The 25,197-nt window shown below is 37.8% G+C and overlaps 1 protein-coding gene across 3 annotated transcripts in view; it reads left to right on the top strand.

Annotated features, from left to right (window-relative positions):
* The first annotated feature begins 5,243 nt into the window (after positions 1 to 5,243).
* The window catches only part of NRAP (nebulin related anchoring protein), a 49,245-nt gene continuing 29,291 nt past the window's right edge, over positions 5,244 to 25,197 (top strand). For 2 of the 3 annotated variants that reach the window (XM_013094689.5, XM_021268813.4), the window contains exons 1-16: positions 5,244 to 5,515; positions 5,777 to 5,871; positions 6,575 to 6,662; positions 9,804 to 9,908; positions 10,449 to 10,553; positions 11,203 to 11,310; positions 12,107 to 12,211; positions 12,831 to 12,938; positions 14,004 to 14,108; positions 16,448 to 16,552; positions 17,587 to 17,703; positions 19,441 to 19,545; positions 20,552 to 20,659; positions 21,364 to 21,468; positions 23,350 to 23,448; positions 23,949 to 24,053. In XM_013094689.5, the coding sequence (XP_012950143.1) occupies positions 5,444 to 5,515; positions 5,777 to 5,871; positions 6,575 to 6,662; positions 9,804 to 9,908; positions 10,449 to 10,553; positions 11,203 to 11,310; positions 12,107 to 12,211; positions 12,831 to 12,938; positions 14,004 to 14,108; positions 16,448 to 16,552; positions 17,587 to 17,703; positions 19,441 to 19,545; positions 20,552 to 20,659; positions 21,364 to 21,468; positions 23,350 to 23,448; positions 23,949 to 24,053 (1,635 nt within the window). In that variant the 5' untranslated portion in view covers positions 5,244 to 5,443. The remainder of the gene's footprint in view (positions 5,516 to 5,776; positions 5,872 to 6,574; positions 6,663 to 9,803; positions 9,909 to 10,448; positions 10,554 to 11,202; positions 11,311 to 12,106; positions 12,212 to 12,830; positions 12,939 to 14,003; positions 14,109 to 16,447; positions 16,553 to 17,586; positions 17,704 to 19,440; positions 19,546 to 20,551; positions 20,660 to 21,363; positions 21,469 to 23,349; positions 23,449 to 23,948; positions 24,054 to 25,197) is intronic. The other variant, XM_005014451.6, reaches the window with a different exon arrangement.

Below are 25,197 nucleotides of genomic sequence, written 5' to 3'. Positions count from 1 at the left end.
CCCCCCACCCCGCCTGCCCGTAGCCACAGGCTGGTCGCAGCCAAGAGAAAATTAGGAAATTGCCGGGTTTAGTAGCGGCGCTCCCTCACACCCCCCTCAAAAGGAGAGCCTTAAGTTTCATGGTGATACGAGGTTGTCTAGATCTAAGGAATTTTTTTTTCCCATTTATAAACTTCTGTGGCATTTCCGTATCTTTCCAATTATTCACTGTGTTGCATCTCTGCTAATTACGATGTCCCACTGTGTAGCCTCTGCATCAGGCCCAGCAGTCCAGTACACGGGCTGGAGATTGGCACAGTCTTACTAATTACTCCTGGATGCGGGCTCCAATCCTGCAAAATCATACACCTCCCCAGCGGTGCGCGGTGTTTAACATTCACTACCTGAAGAGATTTACATCAAAGCGACATCTTTCACTGTAACTGCTTCGTAATTGGCACAAAACACAGGCGCCGTAACAAACAGCCTTTTGCTTCCCGACAGGTCACCGCTTCGATGTGAGCGAGCAGCCTCTGAACTGCGCCGTGGCTCTCGCCGTGCCTCCGTGTGCCGCTGCCGGGCCCGGCCTCGGCTTTGTGGGATGACGCCTGTAGCTCCTGGTTGGACATGCAGCCAAAGTTTGCACCTGAGAATCAGACTCTGACATGATCCCATGGCTCCTTGCTTGCCATCTGTTAGCTGCTGCTTTTCAAGAAGCCAACTCCATTTCTAAATCTGTGATAGAGCATTATGGGCAACAGAGAAACTGGGAATGTGTAGGTCTTTGAGTAAACATGTGCACGGGAAAGGTGGGAGTGGACTATGCCATAACCAGCTATGAGTGACACTGGCTCCTGAGCTTCAGAACATCCAAATATGCTTTCCTGATGATGTGTGGAGGTTATCCAGGAAATCCAGAAGCTGTATGCTGACTGTCTTTCTATGTCTTGACAGCTAAGTTTGTCCATTGCCACCCAGCCCTCACAGCCAAATCAGTAGATCTAGAAATGTCTGTTCCCAAAGTCATTGTAATGCTATTGCAAAAGTAGTACGATATTTGATAACACTTCTCAATTTTGAAGAGATCACTTATAGATCTATATGTGGGAAATTTACGACTGAAACTGTTGATGAAACCTCTCTTTGTCATTTTCATGTTAGTTGCTGACATTCACAAAGTGAAGGGTTGATTCCTCAGTGTGCTGCGATGCCTTTCTTAACTACCTGTTAGATTAACTGATTTTAATGCAGAGTAAAGTGCTAGATTTTTCAGAAATTCTTGCTGGTTTCCAGTGCTGAGTAAGGGATAAATTAGAAAATACAGATGTAGAAGGAAATACCTTGCTTCAGGGCATAGAGTGATTGCTACCTGGGGAAGGGTCAGGAAGGAAAATTTTTCTCACGTGTAATACTGCACAGCTGGCCATGTGCATTATTGGGCAGAGGGAAGAGCCAGCAATGGGATGCATCAGCATTCCTTTTCTTATCCCCAGAGACTCACTGCAGTCTCTAAAAACATTAATAATAAAGCCTTTGAGTGGATATTTGCATTGTGGAAAAGAAGTGTTTAACTACCATGTAAGCAGTTGTAGGATGACAATGGAACATACCTTTGGGAAATAGAAAGGTAGATGGCGGGTACATACTAGAAGACTTGAGGCAACTAAGTAGTACCTGTCAGGAATAATAACTTTGTGCTGTGTTCTGCACAACAGCTGTGAAAACAAGGGTGAGTCGTTGCTGTGACCTGGGAGGCAGAGGTGGGGATACTTCTAGGATGGAGAGCTTGAACGACTCTCAAGGTATTCCCTCCTAAATTATGGTTGTTAGGATTTTATATATTTTGCAAGAAAAGGTGGATGGTTTGATACACTGTTGGCAATATTGGGGGTGTATGATATGATACACCCCCAATGATGTATGATACACAAAAGCTTTATGAAACTCAGTAGAGTAATGCATTTCAGTCAGCTTGGCATATGTGTTTGGGTGGGATTTATCTGGAATTAGGCAGGGGTGATCTGTTGCACTTACCATGTTTTACTGGTTTTAAATGTGTGGCATTTTTAGGTTGTGATACGTGATAAATGGGAATATTTGGACAATGGAGGTGTTTGCAAAATCCCCTCACTCTCAAGTTTTCCAGACACTGTCAACAAAGGGAACGTGTAAGCACAAGTCATGAAATGTAAACAGTTGCTGGTTGGTTTCCAAAGCAGCAAAAATGTAGGAAGCTACTGTACAGATTTGGAAGGCAGCCCCATAGTAGTTTTTCTTCAAGTCTTGGGAGGTCCTGGCACTGATAAATATTTGCCAACTTTCTTATGATGTGTTTGCAAGCTGGGTTTGCTACTATGCTAAATTTGATTAGCATGAACAGACTGTATGAGCCCACGTACCTAATTAGCTGCATGGTTCAGAGAAGGTTACGATGAGGTTGGGCTGGTGTTTGAACTTCTTCAGGCAGCTTTTTAACGGGATAACACCACCCCCAGTTTGTGTGGTGAAGCACAACCTTTTTTTATATATGAATATATATATATATATTATTTTTTTTATGGTTGCCATGAATTCATGGATTGTGGTGCCTGGCTTCCTGCTATTCATGTGGCTGGAAGGGCACAGCTGCTGTTCAGGAATGACAGAGAAGGCGGCCCTGACTTGAATGTCTGTTAAGAGGTTACTTTGTGTAACTGGAGTATGCTTTTAGATTCAGATTCATGATTCAGACATGCTCTAAGTTTTCTATGCAGTTAATTCAATGAGAGTAAGGTGGTTGGAGAGGTAACAATGTTTCTTCCTACTAATTTGCACTTTCAAGGTACTGTCTCCTTGTACTTTATACATAACTGCAGTACTTTTAAATTGCATTGATTAAGGTTCTACTGTTAAGTAAAGCCTTTTATGATTTTCATTGATATCAAAAAGCCTTTATGGGGCCTTACTAAAGGAGGAAAAAAGCCACAATGAGCTTTTAACTGAAGAGAAAATGTCTTGCTAAGATTTGTCAAGATAACAAACTTGCACTGGTTTTGTGATTTAATTCCTTGCATGATCAAAATGGAGTGTATGCTTTGTAATGACACCAGACAATGCTTGTTTTTTTCAATAAACTCTTTTATTCTGTTAGCAACTCTGATTTTATTCCAGAGTGGTGAAGAACAGACCATGCAACAGGACAGTTTTGAGGTGCTCAGAAATAAGAAAAACCTTCAATAGACTCCAGCAGAACTGGTGCACAATGGATGCAAGGGAAATAGTGAGGCTTGGAAAGAAAGTAACTGTATGGGATGTTGTTGCCTACCATGCTTGTTTTTTGGAACATGCTGTAACCTCGGAGAAGCAGGAGAACCTGGAAAATCTTTGCTGACTTTCAGCCAAGATGGTAATCTGTGTTTCTGCGAAAAGAAACAAACATGCTCTGTGTATCTTGAATAGGTTCTCTCTGTGCAATAAAGAACTTTTAGTTGTCTGACAAGGCTCTTGGAAGGAACACATGGTGCACCGCACATCCTAGAGTCCTGTCCAGATCTTCAGCCTTCAAGGGGCTCCTGGATCAATGATTTGTTTCATGGTTATCAAGCCTGTTGAGGGATCTATTATTTTCAGTACCTCCCAGTACTTGTTTCAGGAGTGCCTTAAGCAATGTATTTTCCATGCTGGGACAAAAGCCTTTTTTCTTGCCACAGTGTTAGAAGAGGGCTGTAACATGGATGCAGAAAGGATCAAGACAACTTGGACTACTTAGAAAATAAATGATATGTTGACGCTTGGCGTAGATGAACACAAAGAGGCTGCAGCTGGTAGTATGCCCGACGCTAAGTAAGGAGAGGACAGCCTGGCAACCCTGACCATGGGTCACTTGTATAAACATAATGGCTGTTTGGGACAACATGAAAAGCTATGTGAGAAGGGAACTGGAAGAACACCAAATTATTTTGGTTCACAGGTGTAAGCATGATAAATATCATTGTGATGTAACTTAGTCAACATAAACTTGCTCCAGATCCCAAAAGGAACAGCATGAGGTAACTCCACAGTAATTTTAATACAAGATTTTGTGTTCTGTGACTGTATTTTTTAAAGATAATACAACTGTTTGTATATTCCTACTAATCACCTATTTTAAATCGCTGTAAACATTTGCAGGGTTTTGTGCTGAACCCAATGCTCTTCAGATTAGAGACGCTATTTTCAGCACACCAGTTGCTGATGGTGCGTTGTGCCAGTACATTGTCAGCATTCAGTAAAAGGAGTTAGAAGGGAAGCAGAACTGTGTCTCTCCATCTCTTGAATAGGAGGCTCTCTAAACACACTGAAGGTTTGGGTAGAAGTGATTGTGATAATTCTTTGTAGTCTACGCAGAAGGAAGGTCCTTAGCAATATGCTGTGGATACGGGAAGTGCTGTGGATGCATGGACAACTGAGTAAACTTTTATTTAGGTAGGGAGCACTCTTAGCTATGTCCCAGGTTTGTTGAGCCCTGTAGCTGGAGGTGTTATGATTAGGTGAGATGTAAATCTCAAATCCTGACCATTTGTAGTGAGTAAAATTCAATAACTTCTTTTGTTTGGAGCGGACTTGACAACTGTAATAATTTGGTTGAGCCCTAACATCAAGAAGAATGATTCTCGAATAGTGTTATTTGGCTAAGGAACTTTCGTATTCTAATCCGTGCCAGCCTACTCCTTGCAAACACTCTTGAATAGCTGCTTTGTTCATTCTTTAAAACAAAAAAGTAGTTCATTTCTGATGACTTTTCTATGGGGGATAAATGTTTGGATTTGAACCCCCCAAATTTAGAACTCTTTGAGATGCCCATGTCACTGCGTGTCCTACGGCTGGACACGGAGCGGCAGGTTGATGAGATGGAGAACTGAGGAATGGGCGCATCTCTGCTGGGTGTAGCAAAGGGCCAGGATGCTCCAAACCCATCCCTGGCCTGCTCCTGTGGTGGTACCTCCTTCTCACCCAACGCTGTTCCTAAACACAGAGCAGTCCTACGTGGAGCCATTTGCTGTGTATCAGGTGAGGAGCTACTGATGCGTTGCTGCTGTGTATGCTTTGATCTTCACCCTGGACTACTGAGAGCTGGCTTTACAGCAAAACTGAAATACTAAATGACCAGATTCTGATGTTCACATGGACATGATTTGTTTCTGTGAGTTCATTCTTCTATTTCGAGAACGATATTGCTACCCTCCCTTACGCGCTGACACAGTTGCCAAAATAACCCTCTTACTAACTGGCAGCTTTAAAAGCCAGCCTGCAGCTGACTTTGAAACAGAAGGTCAGGAAACGGAGCAACAGACTTCAATTCAGAGCTTTAATGGGAGCCATTGACCACAGCAAAAGGCCCTGACTGGAGCGTCTAGAGTGTGCTTTGCACAGGCCAAAAAGTCACTTTCACACTCTTTGAACCCTTTGTATAAACCTATATATTTTTCACTCTGTGGATTTCAAGATGAATGTGCAGCCGTGTGCTAGATGTGGCTATGGGGTTTACCCTGCTGAGAAGATTAACTGTATAGATCAGGTCAGTTCTCTTTCTTTATTATTTTGGACTATAATAAATGTATAGATTTGCACTTTTAACACAGTGCAAATCTCTTGGTTCCAGAAGTTCTTTGCTCAGAACTGGGATCAGAACTGAAATGAGTTAATAATAGGCACGTATTTGAAGAAGAATTCTTCAGATTTGTGAAATGGATGGAAGGGGTCAATGCTGAATTTTAAAACTCGATAATAATGCAATACAAATAATGCGTGCTTGGTTTCTCTTTTGTGGTGTTTCCAGACATGGCATAAAGCCTGTTTTCACTGTGAAGTGTGCAAGATGATGTTAACAGTAAACAACTTTGTTAGCCACGAGAAAAAGCCTTACTGTCAAGTGTAAGTCTGTTTCCTTTTTTCTTTTTCCTTTTTCTTTTTAAATACTGTTTAAAACATCAAGTAATCCTAATAGAACAAAAGATCACAATTTGGACTCAGCCTGGTCCTGTGTGATGACATTATGTATTGTTAGTGCCTGAGTGCATAGCTTTGCACATACGTGAATCAACAATGATGGGAAACTCTTACTGCCATAGATAAAGCTTCCTTGTTTGTCTGGTATGTTAAAAGTTACCAAATTAACTTCCATTTCGGTATTTTGGGAAGAAAATAAACCCAACCATAAAATTCAGTGCTTTCAAAATCAGCAGTTAAGAGTTAACAAGAGTTAATCATCAGGAAAATGCATAAAATGCAGATTTTGGAGTTGGTTTCTTCTAGGAAGTTTTTATTCTATAATGATCAGTTCCTGTCAAATTTGTCAGCAGTAAAAGGAGAGATGACAGTTGTTTTTTATTCTATTATTCTCTTTTGTTATTAGAAACACAGCATTGATATGATGATCATTAAAATTAATTTTGCTCTAGGCACCCTACTCCATGCAATTATAACTGGAATGTAATCTGAGACCTGTGTCTGAGTGGGGGGGAAAGTTACGTATAGAGAGGTGGAGGCTGATCTTGTGTTTTCGAGGGCTCAAAGAGAACCTTTCTCGTGGGCTGTCTGGCACATTCCTAATATCCTTTTATGCTTCCTTTTTTAGGCATAATCCCAAAAACAATGCATTCACAAGCGTATTTGAGACACCAATAAACATAAATGCAAAAAAACTATCGGAAGTAGTAAGTGAGGTAAGAAGTTTGGCGGCCAAATATGTTTGTCTCTGATTTAAATTGTTATACAATATTGGGGTCTTGTTTTAAAAATATAAATACCTTTTCTTTATTTACACTTGTGCATACTTTTAGAGCAGTAAAATCTCAGCCCAGGTTTGAGTCATAATTTTTAAAATTGTTTCCTAAGACACCAAACAGGAAGGTTAGGTCTGAAATTGTTTACACTTTCAAAAAGAGAAATGGCTAGCAGATTTTTATCTGGCAATCAACACGGAAGAATTGTTCAGGTAAACTGCAAGAGATACTGCCCAGAGCTATGGAAAATTAGTAACTAAATCAGGTGGGGTTACATAGCCTTTTGAAAGAGGAATGACCTCCTTGCTTTATGATCTCATCTGAAACCGATACTAAATGCTATGACACAAAACAAACAAAATTATCTTTTTATTAGATCTAGTAAGACCTAGGAAAAAGTTCACATAAACGCTTTGTCAAGCGTTTCTGAAAAACCTGAGCCGATATTTCCCTTCTGTGAGCAAGCACCAAGTCCAGGGAACTTCGCATGGTGCTGCTGAAAATGTTTCGCTGGGACGTTAGGGATGGGGCAGCTTCCTATGGCCATTGAACTGCATCCGCACTCCAAAAGGCTGCTGTGCACCGCTACACCTCTAGGGGTGCTCAAAGTCTTCTTTCTTGCCGAATGCCATTCTGTTCTGCCTTGCATTGTTTTCCTCCAGATACATTTGTTTCAAACTTGCATGTCTGAACTTTCAGACAATGAGAAACACAAACCCAGCCCATAGCTGACTGCGAGCTCACTTCTGTGTGTAGCACTGCTTTCTTGAGTGTCCTGTCTTTCCGTGCTCTAAAATAGCACTGTTCATTGCATAGCTATATTTAGTAAACAAACGAGTGTGTTTAAACATGAGTAGACATTATTAAGATTTAAAAAAGTGAATTGTATTACTTAGACTATAGCATACTGCATCAGTCTTTTTTTTTTTCTATATTAGCTGTACAAAGTTGATGTACATTTAATAACCCTTATCAGGCATGGAATCTTTATCATTCTCATACGTTACTACTATGCATCAGGTCTTGCAATATCAGAGGCAGTAACTATTTCAGCAGTGACCATCACACTTACTTTAAGCTGTGTCTGACAGAAGTGGTCAGGAATGAGTTTGGGATTACTGCAGGTTCTATTTCGGGGTTTAGGCAGTGATATGACACCGATACTTCCAGTGCATATGAATATAAACACCAGACAAATTATAGCTCAAAGATCACTTTCCCTTGTGTTTTTTTCTTTTTTCTTTTTCTTTCTTTTTTTTTTCTTTCTTTTTTTTTTTTTTTTTTCTTCACCTCAAGCACCTTCTGTCCTTTTCAATCACATAATGAGGTTCTGCTCCAGAGAGAAAATTGCTAAGGGTACTAAAGAAGCTGATTCTGCAGTACTTACTTAAAGGGAGTACTTCTATAGAAATTTTGGGTGTAGGAAAACTCTTTCATTGGTAGATGTATAAAGTGGTGCTAACTTGTTCCAATTGCTACTGTAATTTGTTCTTTTTTTTTAGTTAATAATATTTCCTGAGCAGAAAACATTTCTTCGAGCCTAACGTAATGTTCTCACATAAGTTTTATGTTGAGACACCAAGTAGAATGCAGAGATAAAATTCAGCTCCCTCATCTACACAGAATTTCTGTGTGGACAAATCATTCAACTCTGTGTACCTCTGTACTTAAATTATACAATGAGGATAACGGTAATCATGCTCGGTGACTTTTTGACCAGTTTAGATTTTGCACTCTTCAGTACAGTGACTGTTTTTTTTTGTTTGTTTGTTTTTGCATCTGTAGAATATGTTATAGAGTAGAGGTATGATTTCAGTTTAATTTCTGGTATGCTGTCATGCTAAAGGCAGCAGGAGGAAAACAATGATTCAGAACTAAATATAGTACCCACTTGCACTTACACAGTTATGAAACTTTATGGACACTGTGTAGGGAAATAGGAGAGCAGAATATTGCCCAGCAGGTATTAGTTCGTTCATCTAATTCTGCATTGGAATGTTCTGCTTAATATTTCTTCAGGATTTCAGTCTTCATAGATATTTCCCCAATTAGTATTATCTAAAGACCAAAGTATTCCTGCAGAACTTCATGTTAGATTTCAGGTCTAATATGCTGTTCCTTGTGCAGCTCTAGAAATAGAGCCCGTGAATAGAAGCTGGCTGTGTGGATTAGAGAGTAGAGCTTTGACCTTAAGGCTAAACCCAATCTTCTCTTCCACAGAGATTCCTTTGCCAAGAATGGGTGGCAAGGAGGAAGTAGTTATGTAGTCTTTGCATGGCATAGAGCTGAAGGCCATGTTGCTTTTTTGGACTTAAGCTGGCTGTAAATGGTGTTGGTCAAAAGCATGAGAAGGAGGAAAAGACGGAGAGTTTTGCAGACTGTCAGGTATTTTCTTGTGGACTGCAGAGATTTGGTGGATCGAGTTTTCTTGTCCTAGTCCCTAGGTTTCTGCATTTGTATCATATAGAGATGGGTCTTCAGGGTGAAATTGTGAGTTGGCACTGAAAACTAGGCAGGTCTGTAGCATTTGGAGACACGGATAAACAGTGACCAGAGTAAATTGTCTTAAACTGAGTCAGGTTGATGCTGTCACCCAGAGAATTTGTTCTGTGCAGTCACACTGTTCCTCTGCCTCTCTTGTGTTGGCACTGATGATTCTTACAGTGAGACAGGTGAAGGAACAGGCATGGTTGAAAACTAAAACAGCAAAAACCTGCAGACCAGTTCCCTCATCCAGTTTGGCCTGATGGATGTCTGTCTGATGGTGTCAATGTGTAACAGAGCACAAAAAAAGGTTGCCCAATATGGCCAAGGGTGATTTTAGGCTTCCTTTAGACTGGTGTAAGGTGCAGCCCAAACTAGTAGGCTCTGAAGTGGATTTGTTATGGTGGGAATTGCACTGTTTTTGTTGTAATTTACATTATTCTTCTTTGGTTGCTACAGTTCACGCAGACTCCATATCGCTGTGGACTCTGTTCACCTTGTTTGTCTTCCTTCTTGCTTTCCTCCTGAGAGTGGTGTGCTTTAGTTTGTGCCAACAAGCTACTAATACCGAGTCATTTTTTTATTTCTTTTTTGTAGATAAAATATCGAGAACAGGGTGAACAGTTCAGGTCTGCCTTTCAATGGGATATGAGGTCTACAGACATTGAAGCTGCATATAAAGCCCAACAACTGGCCAGCCAGGTAAGAAATATCCCTGAAATCTCCAAGCCTTTAGCCTGCAGGAGAGCAAGGACTTGGCTGTTGTGTTTGTTAGGGTTCACAGGATTCCAATGATAACAAAGACATTACTTCTCATTTGGCTAAACTATTTATGGCAATGTAGCTTGGTTGTAGCTTAGGGCACCAGAATCAGAAGATGGGAAAGGAATAGCATACCTATACAGCTAGCAATTTAGACTGCTGCATGTACAGACATACTCAACATGTCTCCTCTCTGCTGACACTGAAGCTTCACAACAAGTGGTCTGATTCCCAGGGAGAATTATTTGAGTCTTACTCCAGGATCCCAGATCCTGACGTCTTTATGTCAGTTCTTGGAATACAAGCTCAGCCCTGGCATTCTGAAAGTATGTGGAGTGTAGGCCTTGTGCTGTATGTCATCAGAGGGTAAATTTATTCTTCCACGACACTGTGTGTGTTTCCATTTCTTTGTGTCAGACCAGCTGTTTGCTTTTTGAAGCAAGGATACAGATTGGTAGTTATTTAATTTTTGTTTTGTAGAATGCCTACTATGCTGCCTATGAGGGGGGAACTTCATGGTACTCAGGAAGCATCCCAGATCCTCAGATGGTGAGGGTAACTCAAGCACAGAAGACGATGAATGATGTAAGTGCATGTTTGAAATACCTTTATTTTCATGGGATATCATAATCTGAAGATTTAAGAGTGCATCAAACCCAAATCTTTAGTAAAATGTTACCAAAGCAGATACTGATATATCTACTTCCATCATTAACACTACTTAACCATGTGTGCAGTTAGTCACATAACAAAGCTATTGCCTACCCTGGAGATCCTACATTTCTGTGTGAATGTAATTGAGATGCACTTCAGCTATTGACCAATGGTATCAGAGCTGACCTTGATTATGTCCCTATCTAGCATGCAGTGCTGTTTCCTTCAGTAGTGCAGAACTCATGATGAAAACATGTCTTATTTTCCACAGTCTAGACCTTTCATTGACTGTCTTTCCCTTACCAGTGAAAATCAATTCTGAATTATGACTGTCTCTGTCCATACAATAAGTTAGTGACCTAATCAACATAGCAAATTAACACTGAATAATAAATATAAATGGGGAATATTTTCTTTTTTATGTAGGAAATATTTCTACCTAACAAACTTATATGGTATATGCTCTTTAATTCATCTCCTTTTAAAAAAAGTGATGCATATCTTTGGGAAACAGAGGAATCACATTAAACTACAGTGGGTTCTTTTGTAACAACAAAACCCAGAAATGTTATTTTTCCAGTTCCAATATACAGAAGAATATGAGCCACGGAGAGGCAAAGGCAGCTTTCCTGCTATGATCACTCCAGGTTACCAGGTTGCTAAGAGAGCTACTCAACTAAGCAGTAATGTAAGTGTTATATTTTTTAATTGTATATTAGACATCCTGAAGGTGGAGAATTCTGGGTTTAGGCAATTCCCTTTAGACAGTAGGTACTATGATGAACCTCCAAAGTGAGAAAACTGGAACATGATGCAAGAAGCACAATTAGCAAACTACTTGTTTTGAAACACAATCATATAGGATAAATGACAATAGTCATTTTCTGAAAGATGAAACAACTATATTACAACCTGAATAAGATCATGAACCACTCTATAGTGTTTACTTCGTTACTTTAATTTTCATTTGATGGCTTAATTAGTCTTTTTTTAATTTATATATATATATATATATATATTATTTTTTACATCTTCTGATCTCTCCCACTCTCTTGATTATATGAAATTAAATAGCAGTAACATTAAACTTAATTAATTTGCAAGCTACTTTAAACCATATATGCACACAAAATTGTCTCTCTATAAAAATAACAGTTCAACTGAACAAGATCAAGTAAAAATTAGTCCTGTACAAATGGCTTTAAAATATCACCTTTTTTTTTCTACAACACTGTCTGCATTGTTGCTTCAGTATGATCTTAGTACTTTGGGCTGTTGGAATATTTTAATCAAATGCATGGCTCACATAAATCTCCTGCATTCACTTTAAGGAAATTGAGACTTAAGTATGCCAATAGCTTCAGCCAACAGTGGGGAATGTCATGTCTGCTGTTGCTCATTTTTTCTTGAAGCTTTCTTAGAAAAAACAGATATTTGCTACTTATTGTTTGTAATATGTATTTTACATATGTTTTCTCCCCCAGGTAGAATATAAGCGGGGACATGAAGAGAGAGTTTCAAAGTTCACGTCTGTTGTAGATACTCCAGATATACTTCATGCAAAAGTTGCAGGACAGCTTTCAAGTGATGTAAGTGAAACAACAGAAAATAGGTTGACCCTTTTTTTGTCTGTGAAAGTGAAATTTTGGACATCTATACATCACTGGCAAATATAAACATAAGCAAAATTTAGTACTAGAAATGTACTTATCTTAAAATATGCTCGATACATTTCACCATTAAGTGTTTAGTGAAGATATAGAAGATGTAAAGACCATGTTCATTTCTAGGCTGTTACAGGACTAGCTGGCTGTCAGAGCTGACGGCAGAGAACCAGTCTGCTCTATATCCAGCAACTGGGTGCCATGCAAGTTGAAGAAGGAAACTGTCTGACTAATATAAATAGAGCAGGCATCTCGCAGACAATTTTAGTGTTTTCCTTAAACAACTGTGATCCGTCCTACACACTGAATGAGACACAGAGGTTCTGCAGAAGATATATGATCACATAGTTAAAGACTACCTTGTAAAACATGCACACAAAGGGGTTAGATCCAGATTGTGTGGTTCATCTTCCTTTTGGCAGATGACAGACATTGAATGCCTGACTTTGCAACTTTAAGGATTGATTATGTGTGCAATCAAGATACATTTGTCTGATCTAATTGCTTCTGAGCTGTCTTGTTTCTTTTCTTGTTCTTTTTACAGCTGAAATACACTGAAGACTTTGAAGAACGGAGAGGGAAAGGCAGCTTTCCTGCTATGATCACTCCAGCTTATCAAATTGCCAAGAGAGCAAATGAATTAGCCAGTGATGTAAGTGTCCAAAGCAAAGTCTCTTTTTGGAAAGAAGAAAATAAATTCTCTCACAAATTTTGGATTAGAATGTTTACTGGCAGAATTTTCATTATCCCGGTGGAGTTACAGCAGCAGTGCATGTTATAAACAGATTTTCAAGTGATTTTCCATTGAAGGAAGACAGTTGATTTTTGGGCAGAAAGAGATAACTTGGCATTCTATTTGTGAATAAACACTGTGGATTTTTGTGACTAAAATTAATTGTGTTTTCTTACTGGAGAGTGAAAGTAAAGCTCTTTTAACTGGAGAAAATAACATATTGTGATAACTCAGTGGAAGTGAATTTAAAACATTATTAAGAGTCACCAAGGAGAATCAGAAGAGATCTACAATTTTGAAGGCAAAAGCAATTTAATTTACTAAGGAACTTATTTTAAAATATTTAAATGCTTTTGTTTGCTTTTGATCTGTGCAAGACCCTTTTTTTTTTTTTTTTTTTTTTTTTTTTCAAAGACATACATTGATTAAAATATGATATCAGATTATAGGTAGTACTTCAGCAATAGTGCTGCAACTCTTGGTCCAAATTTTGAGATTGATTTCGTTCAATTTCCTTGATCACTGGTGAGATCACTATATATCAGAAACATGTCACTTTATTAATGGCATGCATACCATGAATTTATATTACGATGATTTCTTTTTTTTTTTTTTTTAACCTGCTGCAACATCAGGGATTAGCCACTGACAATCAGAGGTTACTGAATACACTGAACTAATGGTATGGGTTAAAATGGCAATTTCCACTTTGCTAGCATATTAAAAGTATACCACTATTTTTGTTTTTATATCTTCAAATAGCATATTTGACTTCTGTAGATTGGTGGCAATGGGACTTTTAACAATATTTTATCAACATGTGTGTGCCATTTGTTTGTTTGTTTGTTTGTTTGTTTGTTTTTGGCTTGTTGTTGTTGTCTGCATTTACTGTTGTTTTTTTATCTGCATTTTTGTTGTTGTTGTTATCAGCATCTGTGTACCAGACTAAACTCATCCAGATGATTCTTTTCATTTTCTTTTTAGGTGAAGTATCATCAACAATATGAAAATGAGATCAAGGGAAAAGCAAGCCATACAGCTGGAACAGATGTTAATTTAGCAAGAGAAAACGTAGATCAATATAGCCAGGTATGCATCATCCAGGAGATTCCATGCTGATGTTGATCATTACTATGGCCGATTGCTCAAGACTTTAGAAATGGCAGTGGGACCCTTTTTCCCTTTGCTTTCCTGTATAAGAAAGCAAGGTCTCAAAGGAAAAGATGATTTCAGTAACATCATGCTATGAATGTGCAATATATTTGGCAATGACTTAAAATATGGGACTGCAAGGTGCATGGTCCGTAAGGTATTGGGTTATGGTAGGGTAAGGTAAGACTTGCTGTGGCAAATTTTATCTGTGTCCATGTATGCACTGGACATTTCTATCATGATGTTTTTATGTATCACACTGAAATATGTTTACATGTGGAAACATTCCCATGCTGTTAGAAAGTAAATGAAAGAAAATGTAAAATCATCTAGGAGAAAATGTGAAAGTGTCATGAAGTGATAGAAGATTAGGAGGTAGTTAAGCATGTTTTCCCTGCCAGTATTTTGAGAAATCTTTGAGATAAGCTTTGCAGTTCTGAATATGCGCAAGTGGCACCAAAGGTCATACAAGTGCTTAGTTTTTGGCTCTTCCACAAAAGTGGTACTGTAAGCCTGACAAATTGTAGTTCTGTATATGTGGAATTAAATAGGCTTTATTTCTGTTTTGGTCTGTGGCATTCTTCTTGGTTTTGTTTCATTTTTTAAGGGAATATAATTATTTTTGTGGTCTCCCAAAAATCATCCAAAGTTCTATCCCAGTTAAGTTAGGCTTGTTCCAGGGAAATGGTACAGCTAAAATAGAAATGAATAGGAAAAGGAATTTGAAAAGAATTGAATAGTGTTTTTGTATAAACAAAACAATGTGGTTAGTTTAGGTTTGTCACCATAATTCCTCATGAAACCCATATCCTTTGGAGAAATTAAGGAACAAGAAATGTATTGTTCTAAGACATTTGGGAGTTTATTCACTGCCTCTATCCAAACCTACATCTTGTGTGAAAAGCAAACCATACTTAAAGAATACGAGTTTAGAATATGTAGCAATCGAGCCTTCAATTAGTTTCTATCTTTTGAGCTACTACAAGTTTTAGCAAGAATAAACAAATAAAATGAGTTTGAAAAAGTGCTAATTGCATCTTCAAGCATTGGAATGCTTCTATCTTTAGAATTAATTTAAGTCTTTTTTCTTTGAAAGTATCTTTGAAACTTCAGTCACAGACTTCAAATTTAATTTGAGTTTTAATCTTCGTAGGTTGGATTCTGATATTTTTATTCAAATAAAAGAGAGCCACTGAAATTAATGGATCTTTCCGAATGAAGTGTGATTTAATATGGGTACAGGGATTAGAATTCTAGCTTTCAAGATCATGAGAGTATATTTTATATATATATATATATATGTATGTTTTTATCTGTATATATTTTGTATTATTTTGTATTGGGAAATCACAAGAGAGATCCCTAAATACTTATAGTAATTTCTATCTATGCTGTACTCTCCATGACATTTTTGACATATCACACTGTATTTTTCACTTAAGTTGGCTATTTGCTACAAAAGAATTGCAAAATATTACAGAGAAGATACAGTACATTATACCTTACTTGTTGTATATTTGCCATATTCTTCCCAGATCTGAAAAACTTTGGGGTCGTTATTGTGTATTACCATACTAAAAAAGCTCCAGTATTTCGTTATTAAATCTTCAAAAGGCTTTTCAAATGGGCAAACTTATTTATAGTTTTAATAGTATTCAGTCCAGAATATACATATTTTAACAATTTGAATTTTGTTAGTAGCTTGTTTCCTAAGGAATTTACCACCATAATATCAAGGTGTTTGTGCTTCGTTAATGAATCCCTCTTGAAAATATATTACTACATTAGAAATACATTATGTTTTGGTCAGTTATGATGTGAGGAATGGCCATGATGCGGTCAAGAGACATCTATCAGATCCCCACCCTAAATTTGAAAAGCTTAAGCAAATCTTCTGGCTACCCAAGCCATTTGATATTCTTTTAGTTTTTTAGGCAAGCATATATTTACAAAGACAGGGGCTAGCAGATATCATCTCTATAAGAGTTAGGGTAAAATTAGAAGAATGCGTGTCATTGTACACTTGAATGCCGTATTGAACCTTAGATAATTGCTACTTTTTTTTTTTTTTTTAGTACACCACAGTTAATTTTACAGGCACAGTTGATTTAAAAGGTGATTTTATTCTTAAAGTTGGTCATTTTATTCTCTTTTTTGTCTAAAAGAAAAAAAAAAGTAATGAACTTTTCTGCTAACAAGGACTATCATGTTTTGTCAAATAACTCATGACCCCACCTGCTCATGCATGATGAGTAAACACCTTGAATTTTCTTCAGGATTATATGGATGAATATGAAGAACGCAGAGGGAAAGGAAGCTTTCCTGCTATGATCACTCCAGCTTATCAAAATGCCAAGAAAGCAAATGAATTGGCAAGTGATGTAAGTGTGAAACCTGAATCAATACAATTCATAAACAATTAAAAACATCAGTTTGTTAGAGCAGTGCCTAGAAGGAAAATGCTAAAATTACACTTGAGAAGTAAACAACAATGACATTTCACTGCATTGCTGGGAACTGGGTGGCTCGGGGGATTAATAATATCCATTAATAGAAGGGGACACAGCTCCAGCTTGCATGAGGGAGGAGGTGGATGTAGCAACTAATGGGGATCCCTACTGTTAGGTTAACCCTCCTGGCAAATCTGCACCTGTATTATTAATGAAACCTTCAACTGCCTTAATCATCCTCTGGACTACTGTGGTATTCCCAGTAGTGAATAAATGGGGGATGAATGAGCTGAACTGGTTTTGATATTTTGATGTGTATCATGCCTCTAGCGCAAAGCAAGTCATACGGAGGGAAAGAAACTTTAGAGTGTGACATTGTCACCTCATAAGACTGAGCTGATTTCTAGGCTGGTGATTTTTAGTTTTGGGTGGTGGTAAGCTGAAGAGTTGGCAAAAAAGGTGGTGATGTGTGATTCTTGCCATGCAGGCCATTGATTAAAGAGCTTCAGTCCTGCTTAAGGAGGCTATTTGTAGCAGTGACAAAAATGAGGTCACTACCCTGTGGCTGATGTGAAAAGTTCCTGTTAGTGACAAACTTTGTAGTGTGGACACCTGTCCCCTCTGGGTCTATCTGAGCTGATGGGCTCAATCTGTTTTTTGAGGAGTTAACTGGCAGTTGAGTCTTTCAGCTTGCGCTAGAATGGACCAGACACTAGCAGTAAACTAAAGTGAAAGAATGTTACTTGAGTTTATGATTGAGAGAATATAAAAACCCTGATACCTTCTGTGACCAGATCCCCTATGAAGATACCCAGATACCCTATGTTAATTTTCATAACTTCATAAATTCTATTTTATTATCAGAGCAGAAATAAGACAAGTGTTATCCCAGATAATAAAGTCTGTCTAAGTAGCAATGGTGAAAATGTAGACATCTATTTTATCATTTTTCTTACTTTTTTCAGATAAAATACAAGAAAGATCTTTCCAAGATGAAAGGTGCAGCACACTTCCACTCTTTAACAGCTGAAGACAACCTAGTCCTTAAACAAGCCCAAAGTGCTAACAAGCTTGTCAGTGAGGTAAGGAGTTGAATTGATCTATGAACTGGTGTGAGACATAGCTCACAGCATACAAACACTTGTGTCTGATGGATAAGGACTACAAGTGTAAAAAGCTGCTGGTTTTATTGTCTCTTATTTAACAAAAATGGTCTGTGTTTAGCACAGTAGCTGCAGAATAAGGTGCAAGAACAGATCTCCAAGTGCTGTTACCTGGCCCTGCCCACGATGGTGAATTATACCAGGAGATCACTTCTAATTCTGCTCACGTGGAGAATAGAAATCTAAGAAAACTCTGGACAGTGCTCTTAATGTGCTGTGAGGTTATAGACATAAATGCTTAAGGATCACTTGGCAGTATATATTACAGTATTTCAAAGAAGGTTCTAATGATAATTAAAAAATAATACCAACAGAGCCAAAATTTGTACCCTTCTGTTAATGCAGATTTCTGTTTTCTTCCATGATGTAAAAGACTGACTTACTCATAATACATTCTTCTTCTACTTGGCAAAGGAAGATTGCTAGGGAACTCTCAGTAGATCCTGAATTGTTAATTTATTTATATTGTCATATCAGCTATAAAGCTATTAATAAATGTGAGTTTCTAGAGCTTCCCCATGGCAGTTTAAAAACTTATACTCTTGAGATGTCAAAGAATAAAACCTTCAATAATGAAAAACCCCTGGAAGTAGAACTGGAAGGGGCCTCCTGGGCCAGTGATTCCTGACTTCTGCTGTTTTGGCACAGTATTGTATAATCCTCTTCTTTTAATTTCTAGTCTGCCTTTCTATTCCTGTCCGTTTTATTACTGTTGTGTTTTGTGCCAACATTGCCCTTTAGTTCAAAAAGTTCATCCCCCTGCATGATTACCTTGCTGAGATGTTTACAGACAGATATTTTCTTTCTGCCTTTCTCTTCCCAGACTAAGCACAACAAATTCTTCTCTCATAGTCTTTCACTGCAGCTGTTACAGGCTGAGCGCACGTTCCTTAAACAGGAATGACTGTAAGAGTACGTAAGTTCCTGATGAGGTCTTGCTGGAACATGGTACATAGCACACGCACATCCCAGTGCCTGCTGAAAAATCTCTCCTTGCTCCTGCCTTGGGCTTTTTAATGGCTGAATTACTTTGGCATCTTGCCATTTTCCTGTGATCAGCCTACATTTGAACAGTTTTCTCATTCTCAGCCTTTCCAGGTGATGAGTTCTTATAGTTGATTTCTTTTCTGTGGCTAGTCCATATGTATGTTAACCACTGCACTGCTGAATTTAGTCCCATTTCTATTGCTCCAGTTTTTAAGTCCTTTTAATATGCTGCTGAACATCCCTACTTTGGAGCAAATTAACTTAATGAAAATATTAATCCAGTTATCTTTAAAATCACTGAAGTAAATGCTAGTAAATTTCCTCTTGTTCAGTCCTTCCTGTTGAAAACCACACACTGGTTTTTTTTGCTTTCATTTGGTTCACACCCATCTTAAAATCCCATCAGATACCTGTTTTTGCTGATGTTTTTCCACATGGCACAGTCTCATAAGCTTTGCTGAGGTTCAAGTGAATAAAAGTGTTTGCTTTTCTTTTGCCTATAGAATGAGAACTGAGTTACATGAAATTCATCTTCAGAATAATTTTCATTGTATGTCATCTGATAAGAGACGTATCAAAATGTCTGAACAGTGGGCCTGGCTAATAAAGGGTGTGGAGGAACTTGATAGAGCAAGTTAACATGTTAACTTGTGTGTTTTTGTCACCAAGGTGGAGTATAAGAAGGGTCTTGGAAACAACAGTGGCTACAGCATTAACTACTGTGATACTCCCCAATTCAAGAGTGTGAGCAAGATCTCAAAATACACCAGTGATGTAAGTTTTCAGTGCCTCTTGTGGTCTGTTTAAAGCTTACCCTGGTAGCTGCTAGAATTGCAAGTCATCTATGTATGTGTTTCAGATAAGTGTGCTCTAGGAATGATTATAGCTGATTTGTCTCTTAGGCTAAATAATGCCAGCTTCCTCAGCCTCTCTTCAATGGGGAGGTGTTACCTCTGATCATCTTCATGGCTCTCCCCTGGACCTGATCTAACAGGTCCATGTCCTGCTTGCACTGGGAGCCCCAGAGGTGAACGCAGCACTCCAGGCTCACAGGAGCAGAGTAGAGGGGGAGAATCTCCCCCCTCAGTCTGCTGGCCAGGCATCCTTTTAATGCAGCCCAGGATATTTTCCAGGCTCCAAGCGCACGTTGCTGGCTCATGTTGAGTTTTTCATTTTCCATTTCTTGACAGGAAAGGTAGGCAGAAGTTATTTTACCAGAGTTAACGTCAGAGAGGAACACGTTTCATGTGTGAAAGTAATCAATATCAATAGTAATACTGCTTGTATCTCATTATACTGAAATATAACTTTGCTTTAAACTGCTTACTCCCATTGTCTGAAATCCTGGGGAAGTAAATCTTATGTCGTACAGATGAGATGGTAAAGTAGTTAATTTATCTTGTGGAATTCCCAGCTTTGGACTTGGTGAAAGCTGCACCCAAACAGACCACTTTTGGTAGATGATTCATTTGTTAATGTGCAAGCCATGCTTCCTTGCAACTTTATTCTATTTCTGATGAAATAACATGCAGCAATGGAGTGTTAAAATATCCCTTTTATGTGTCATCAAGGTGGTCTGAAGAATATATGAATAACATCTTTTAAATTAGGAAATTCACAGTGTTCTAAGCTTTATTTTTTTAAAGTACTGATGTTGTTTGTGAACTTGTGGGTTTTTGTAGTAGTTCAACACTAGTATACTACAGCTGTAATAATTTGTTTTTGAGTATTTATGGTTTTTTTTTTTTTTTTTTTTTTTTTTGTGTGTGTGTGTGTACAGCTTAAATACAGAGAAACCTACCAGAACCAAGTGAAAGGTCATTATATAGGTATTGGTATGGACAAGCGAATGTTACACGCCATGAAAGTTGGCAACTTGGCAAGCAACGTAAGTCTTTTTTAATCATACTTGTAGAGTTGTTACTTTATTAGTATTTTTTCCATAATTAAACTGACAGAAAACTTTAGATCATATTGTACTGAGGATCTGAAGCCTAGATATGCTGGGAAGAGAGGAAATTCTGGAAACCCTTTTACACTGATTTGTACCTCACTGTGTGGGAGAGGCTAAAATAAGCAAATTCAGTGATGTGGCAACATACTGAGCTCCTTCAGTTTTCTTTGACATCAGTAGGATGCTGAAGGTTGCTTGCTACCCTCCCTCAGGGTCAGACCTTTGGTGGAAAAAAAAGCAGTCTTTAATGAAGATTTCTGGATTCCAATTTAATTTACTGGGTTAGTCAAGAAGCTATTTCATTACATACTATTCCTTCAAGTACATTATTTACAAATCTGTAAGAAGCTTGAGAACTAAGTAGAAAGATAAAAGAGATGTGTCATAGGTGGAAGTTAAGTTAATGCTCCCACTGTTGGCACTGGATTAATTGAGGAGCTGAAAAAGAATCAATTAGTGGTTAAACTATGCAAATAATTTCATTTTCTTTGTCACTCACGACATTGAAATTACTTTGTTTCCTGCATTTAATATTAATATTATTGTTTCTCCTTTCCTCTTGACTGATAATTATTCAAACAAATGACAGCCTAAAAAAAAAAGAATGATTTTTTTTTTTTGTTCTCCCTGTGTTTCAGATAGCCTATAAATCTGATTACAAACATGACGGCGTTGACTACAATTACCCAGCTACTCTCACTCCTTCATATCAGACAACAAGGAAGTTGGTCCCTTTGAAAGATGTAAATAATTTTATGTTTTTCTTTTTCCATGCCTTGCATGGCTCATCGTCTCTCTGTAGGAGAGATTGTGATGGATTACATGTGTCAAATGATGATTTAATCATGGAAGTAAACAGCTAGTGATTAAAAAAAAAAAAAAAGTTAAAGCAAAAAGTGCAAGGGGTTAATAGGGCTTGGAGGAATAGAAAGTGCTGCCACCTCCTGCCATTGGAATCAGTTGAGCACAGTAGGGTAAAATGAATTAGTGCTCCCCATCCCTAGTCTGTTAACTTCTCACCATCCTGGACAGTGTCAACAGCAGCATCAAACACTGAAAGGACGGGGAGACTTAACTAGACTTCTCCCCTTTTTGTGAATTTCCCCAAGACAGGTGTTTGTCTCTGAAGGGGAACTAACTGGCCACAAAACCTTCATTATGCCTCTGAGAGAGGTACGCACTGTGCTTGGGTTTGAGATTCTGGTGGAACAATGTGAAGAAATTTGTGTACTGCTGTGGCTCTGCAGATAAATGGAGGAGATCAGACTTTAGAGGATACCATACTTTCACCCCACAAGCAGTAAAGTCTTGATTTGTTTTATATAGCATTAGGAACCTAACCTGTGTCTTACTTAGGACCACAGTCACCAGGCATTACTCATGAAAATTGTCAGGAAGAGAGCAACACCTCTACAGGGCATTTCAGACTGGTTAAGGCATATATAACCATTGAAAACACAAGAAACCAAGGGCAAGATGTCTTACAGATGCCATCAACATTATATGAGATGTATCTGGGCCTCAATATTTCTTCCAAGAAAAGGACGATAGCACGAAGACATAGAATTAAGAGCCCTGACATCTTTGAGGAAGTATTTGATAAACTTCAAATATAAGATGTGAAATTGCCTCTTGAGCAATAATTCCAGCTTTCTCTTTGAAAAGGTTTTAAAAAATTAGAGTTCATTGTTTGATTACTTAGTGTGTGAGAGAGTTGTATTCTTTTAGACTTCAAAGTAAGCATGTTAGTCATCAATAAGCAGAGAAGCCCTGGAACTGTTTCAAATTTGCCCAGAGAAGTTTTGGACGCCTCATCCCTGGAAGTGTACAAGGCCAAGCTAATCGGGCTTTGAGCAGCCTGGTCAGGTGGAAGGTGTCCCTGCACATGGCAGGGGGGTTGGAATTGGATGTTCTTTAAGGTCCCTTCCAACCCAAACCATTCAATGATTTTATGATTCCATGATTCTATAGAATGGTTTAGTGTAGCACTAAAGCCTTAGGCAGCAACAGGCTTGAAAGAAAGCTTCTCCATGATGTGTTATCTTCCATAATTTGGGGCTTCAATATGTTTCTTTTTATAGCCTATTATTGCTGCTACCATGTTAATGTATTAGGAATTTTGTGGGCTCCAATCTACAAACCTCTTACCACATATGGAACTTCTGTGATTACTGAGTTTTAATCTAAAGATTAAATACAATGCATAAGAGAGTTTATTTGCTCTGTACAGAGTTGCACTGGACAGACCTCTTTATAAAGGAAAATTATAACTGTCAATTAGGATAGTCTGATAAAGATAAAAATTGTCTGAATGAGGGTTGGAGATGTCAGTTTTATAGAAATGCTTTGAGGAACCAGCTGAAACTGCACCTTTTTTATGAATTTGTGGTTTTGAGGGAAAGAGCTTATAAGTTAAGTTCATTTTCAAAGTGGAATAAAAATTGTGAAGTTTTCAGATCCTGAAGTACAGATCTCATCCAAGAGATCCTGACATTTGTCCTCGTCTCAACTTATTATGGTTTAAGTTATAAAAACTAGCTAACAAAATTTTGTCTACTTAATCTCTCATTTTCCAGTCTGAAAACTTCTTCCTTTATTAATTTTATTTATTTATTTTAATTTAGGTAAACTACAGGCAAAGCATAGACAAGCTGAAGTACAGCTCTGTTGCCAGTACTCCGCAAATTGCTCAAGCCAAAATAAATGCGCAGCAGCTCAGTGATGTAAGTTCTGTCAATGTTGGCCAAGTTTTTTATTAGAATTATAAGATAACTTTATCTCACAGAGTTTGTAGCACTTAAGTGTTTTATTTTTGACAGACAACCAGCAGATTTACAAATAAAACAAGAATACAAAATGAATGAAATTACTTCAAAAAATGTAGCAAACAATACCAGTAAATACAGTATTGTCTTCCATTTTTAACAATTGTATTAGTGTGCTTTGTTAGGGATTTATCTTATGTGCATTTTTTAAATCAGATATTTGCTGCTTATAAAAAATCAATAATGATTGTATTTATAGAATAACTATTCTAATTCCTACTACCCAGATGAAAGTCATAATTTGCTTTTCATCCCCAATATATTTGTCAGCCATAACTTTCGCTATCCTATGGCACCAATAACCTAAAATTCATCAGTAGTCAATCAGTGTAACAGGCATATCATTTAGTAAGTTGAAAATAACTGAGTTTGGTTTTGATTTTTTCAATTTATGACAGTTGAACTACCGAGCCCAGTATGAGAAGACAAAAACAAATTACACTCTACCTCAGGATGTACCTCAGCTAGTCAAGGCGAAAGCCAATGCTGAGTTATACAGTGAGGTAAGTCAAATGATGTGGAAATACTTGTATTCATGATGTCATTAAAAGGGAGAAACGAACGTAAAGATGATGACACTGTTTCTGGAAACATTTAGCATTTACAGTCTATCTTTACTAAACAGCATGAGATATAGGAAACAGAAGAGAGAGGGATGCAATTTCAAGTACATTGAAACTGACAGACTTTTTTTTTTTTTTTCCAATGATTTGAATTTGTTTAATAAATCGGTGATCACTTCACAAAATTAGCTGCTTCTGGGGTGGTATTCATATGAAAAAAACTATATTTATTTCAGTTCTAATAACTCAAAGGAAGTTTTTACAATGGAAATGAAGTCCATGCAATGAGTCACGGTGACTTCATTGAACTTCAGTCAAGCCCACTGTTGCTACCATTCTTAATTCACTACAATATATAGAGATTTACTTAGTGACCTGGATGTTAAAATAAAACATTTACAGGAAGGTCTTAACCTCTATTTAAATTGTTAACTAATTATCAGACCTGCATTGTAGATAATTTTGTGGGGGAAAAAGCCCAACAGATGACCAAATACAAAAATAGAAAGAAAAAAATAGAAAACAAGAACAACAAAAATCTCCAAATATATTACTGGTGTGACTTATCTTTGAGCCAGCTTAATAATTTTTTGTGGTTTTGAGTTGGCATTGCTGCAAGTTTTTCATGCCATATTCGTATATTTTATTCTACGCCTAAGTTATATTTGAGTTGCATTTGTGCTGTGGAGAAACACTCTTTGTGTCTATAATGTGTTGGGATGGATGCTCAGCATTAGATATGATCAAAAATGTGAAAAACAAACAACCAAACAAAAAAACCAACAACCAAACAAACAGCTACATCCAGAAATCGGGGGTTCATGGATGTAGGTGTATGCATGCAAGCATACTTGATCCTGATCTAATGGAATTTAAAGTGGAACCTTGAAAAAGAGTTTAAACAACTAGTGCTTTAGGTTCCATTAACTTTCAGAAGTTAAACATGATTTTCACATCACTAGCTCTAGTTTGGCAGTATGATGGGGGAAGAAAAATCCTGAAACGTGTAGTGTGATGTCTGAAACCTGTAGTGTGAACAGCACCAGCTGTTCTTCCCTAGAGATCAGCTGCTATTAATCTACAG

Source organism: Anas platyrhynchos, chromosome 6, assembly GCF_047663525.1.
Source record: "Anas platyrhynchos isolate ZD024472 breed Pekin duck chromosome 6, IASCAAS_PekinDuck_T2T, whole genome shotgun sequence".
Classification (NCBI taxonomy): Eukaryota; Metazoa; Chordata; class Aves; order Anseriformes; family Anatidae; genus Anas; species Anas platyrhynchos.
This window is presented reverse-complemented; position numbering and strand designations above follow the sequence as displayed.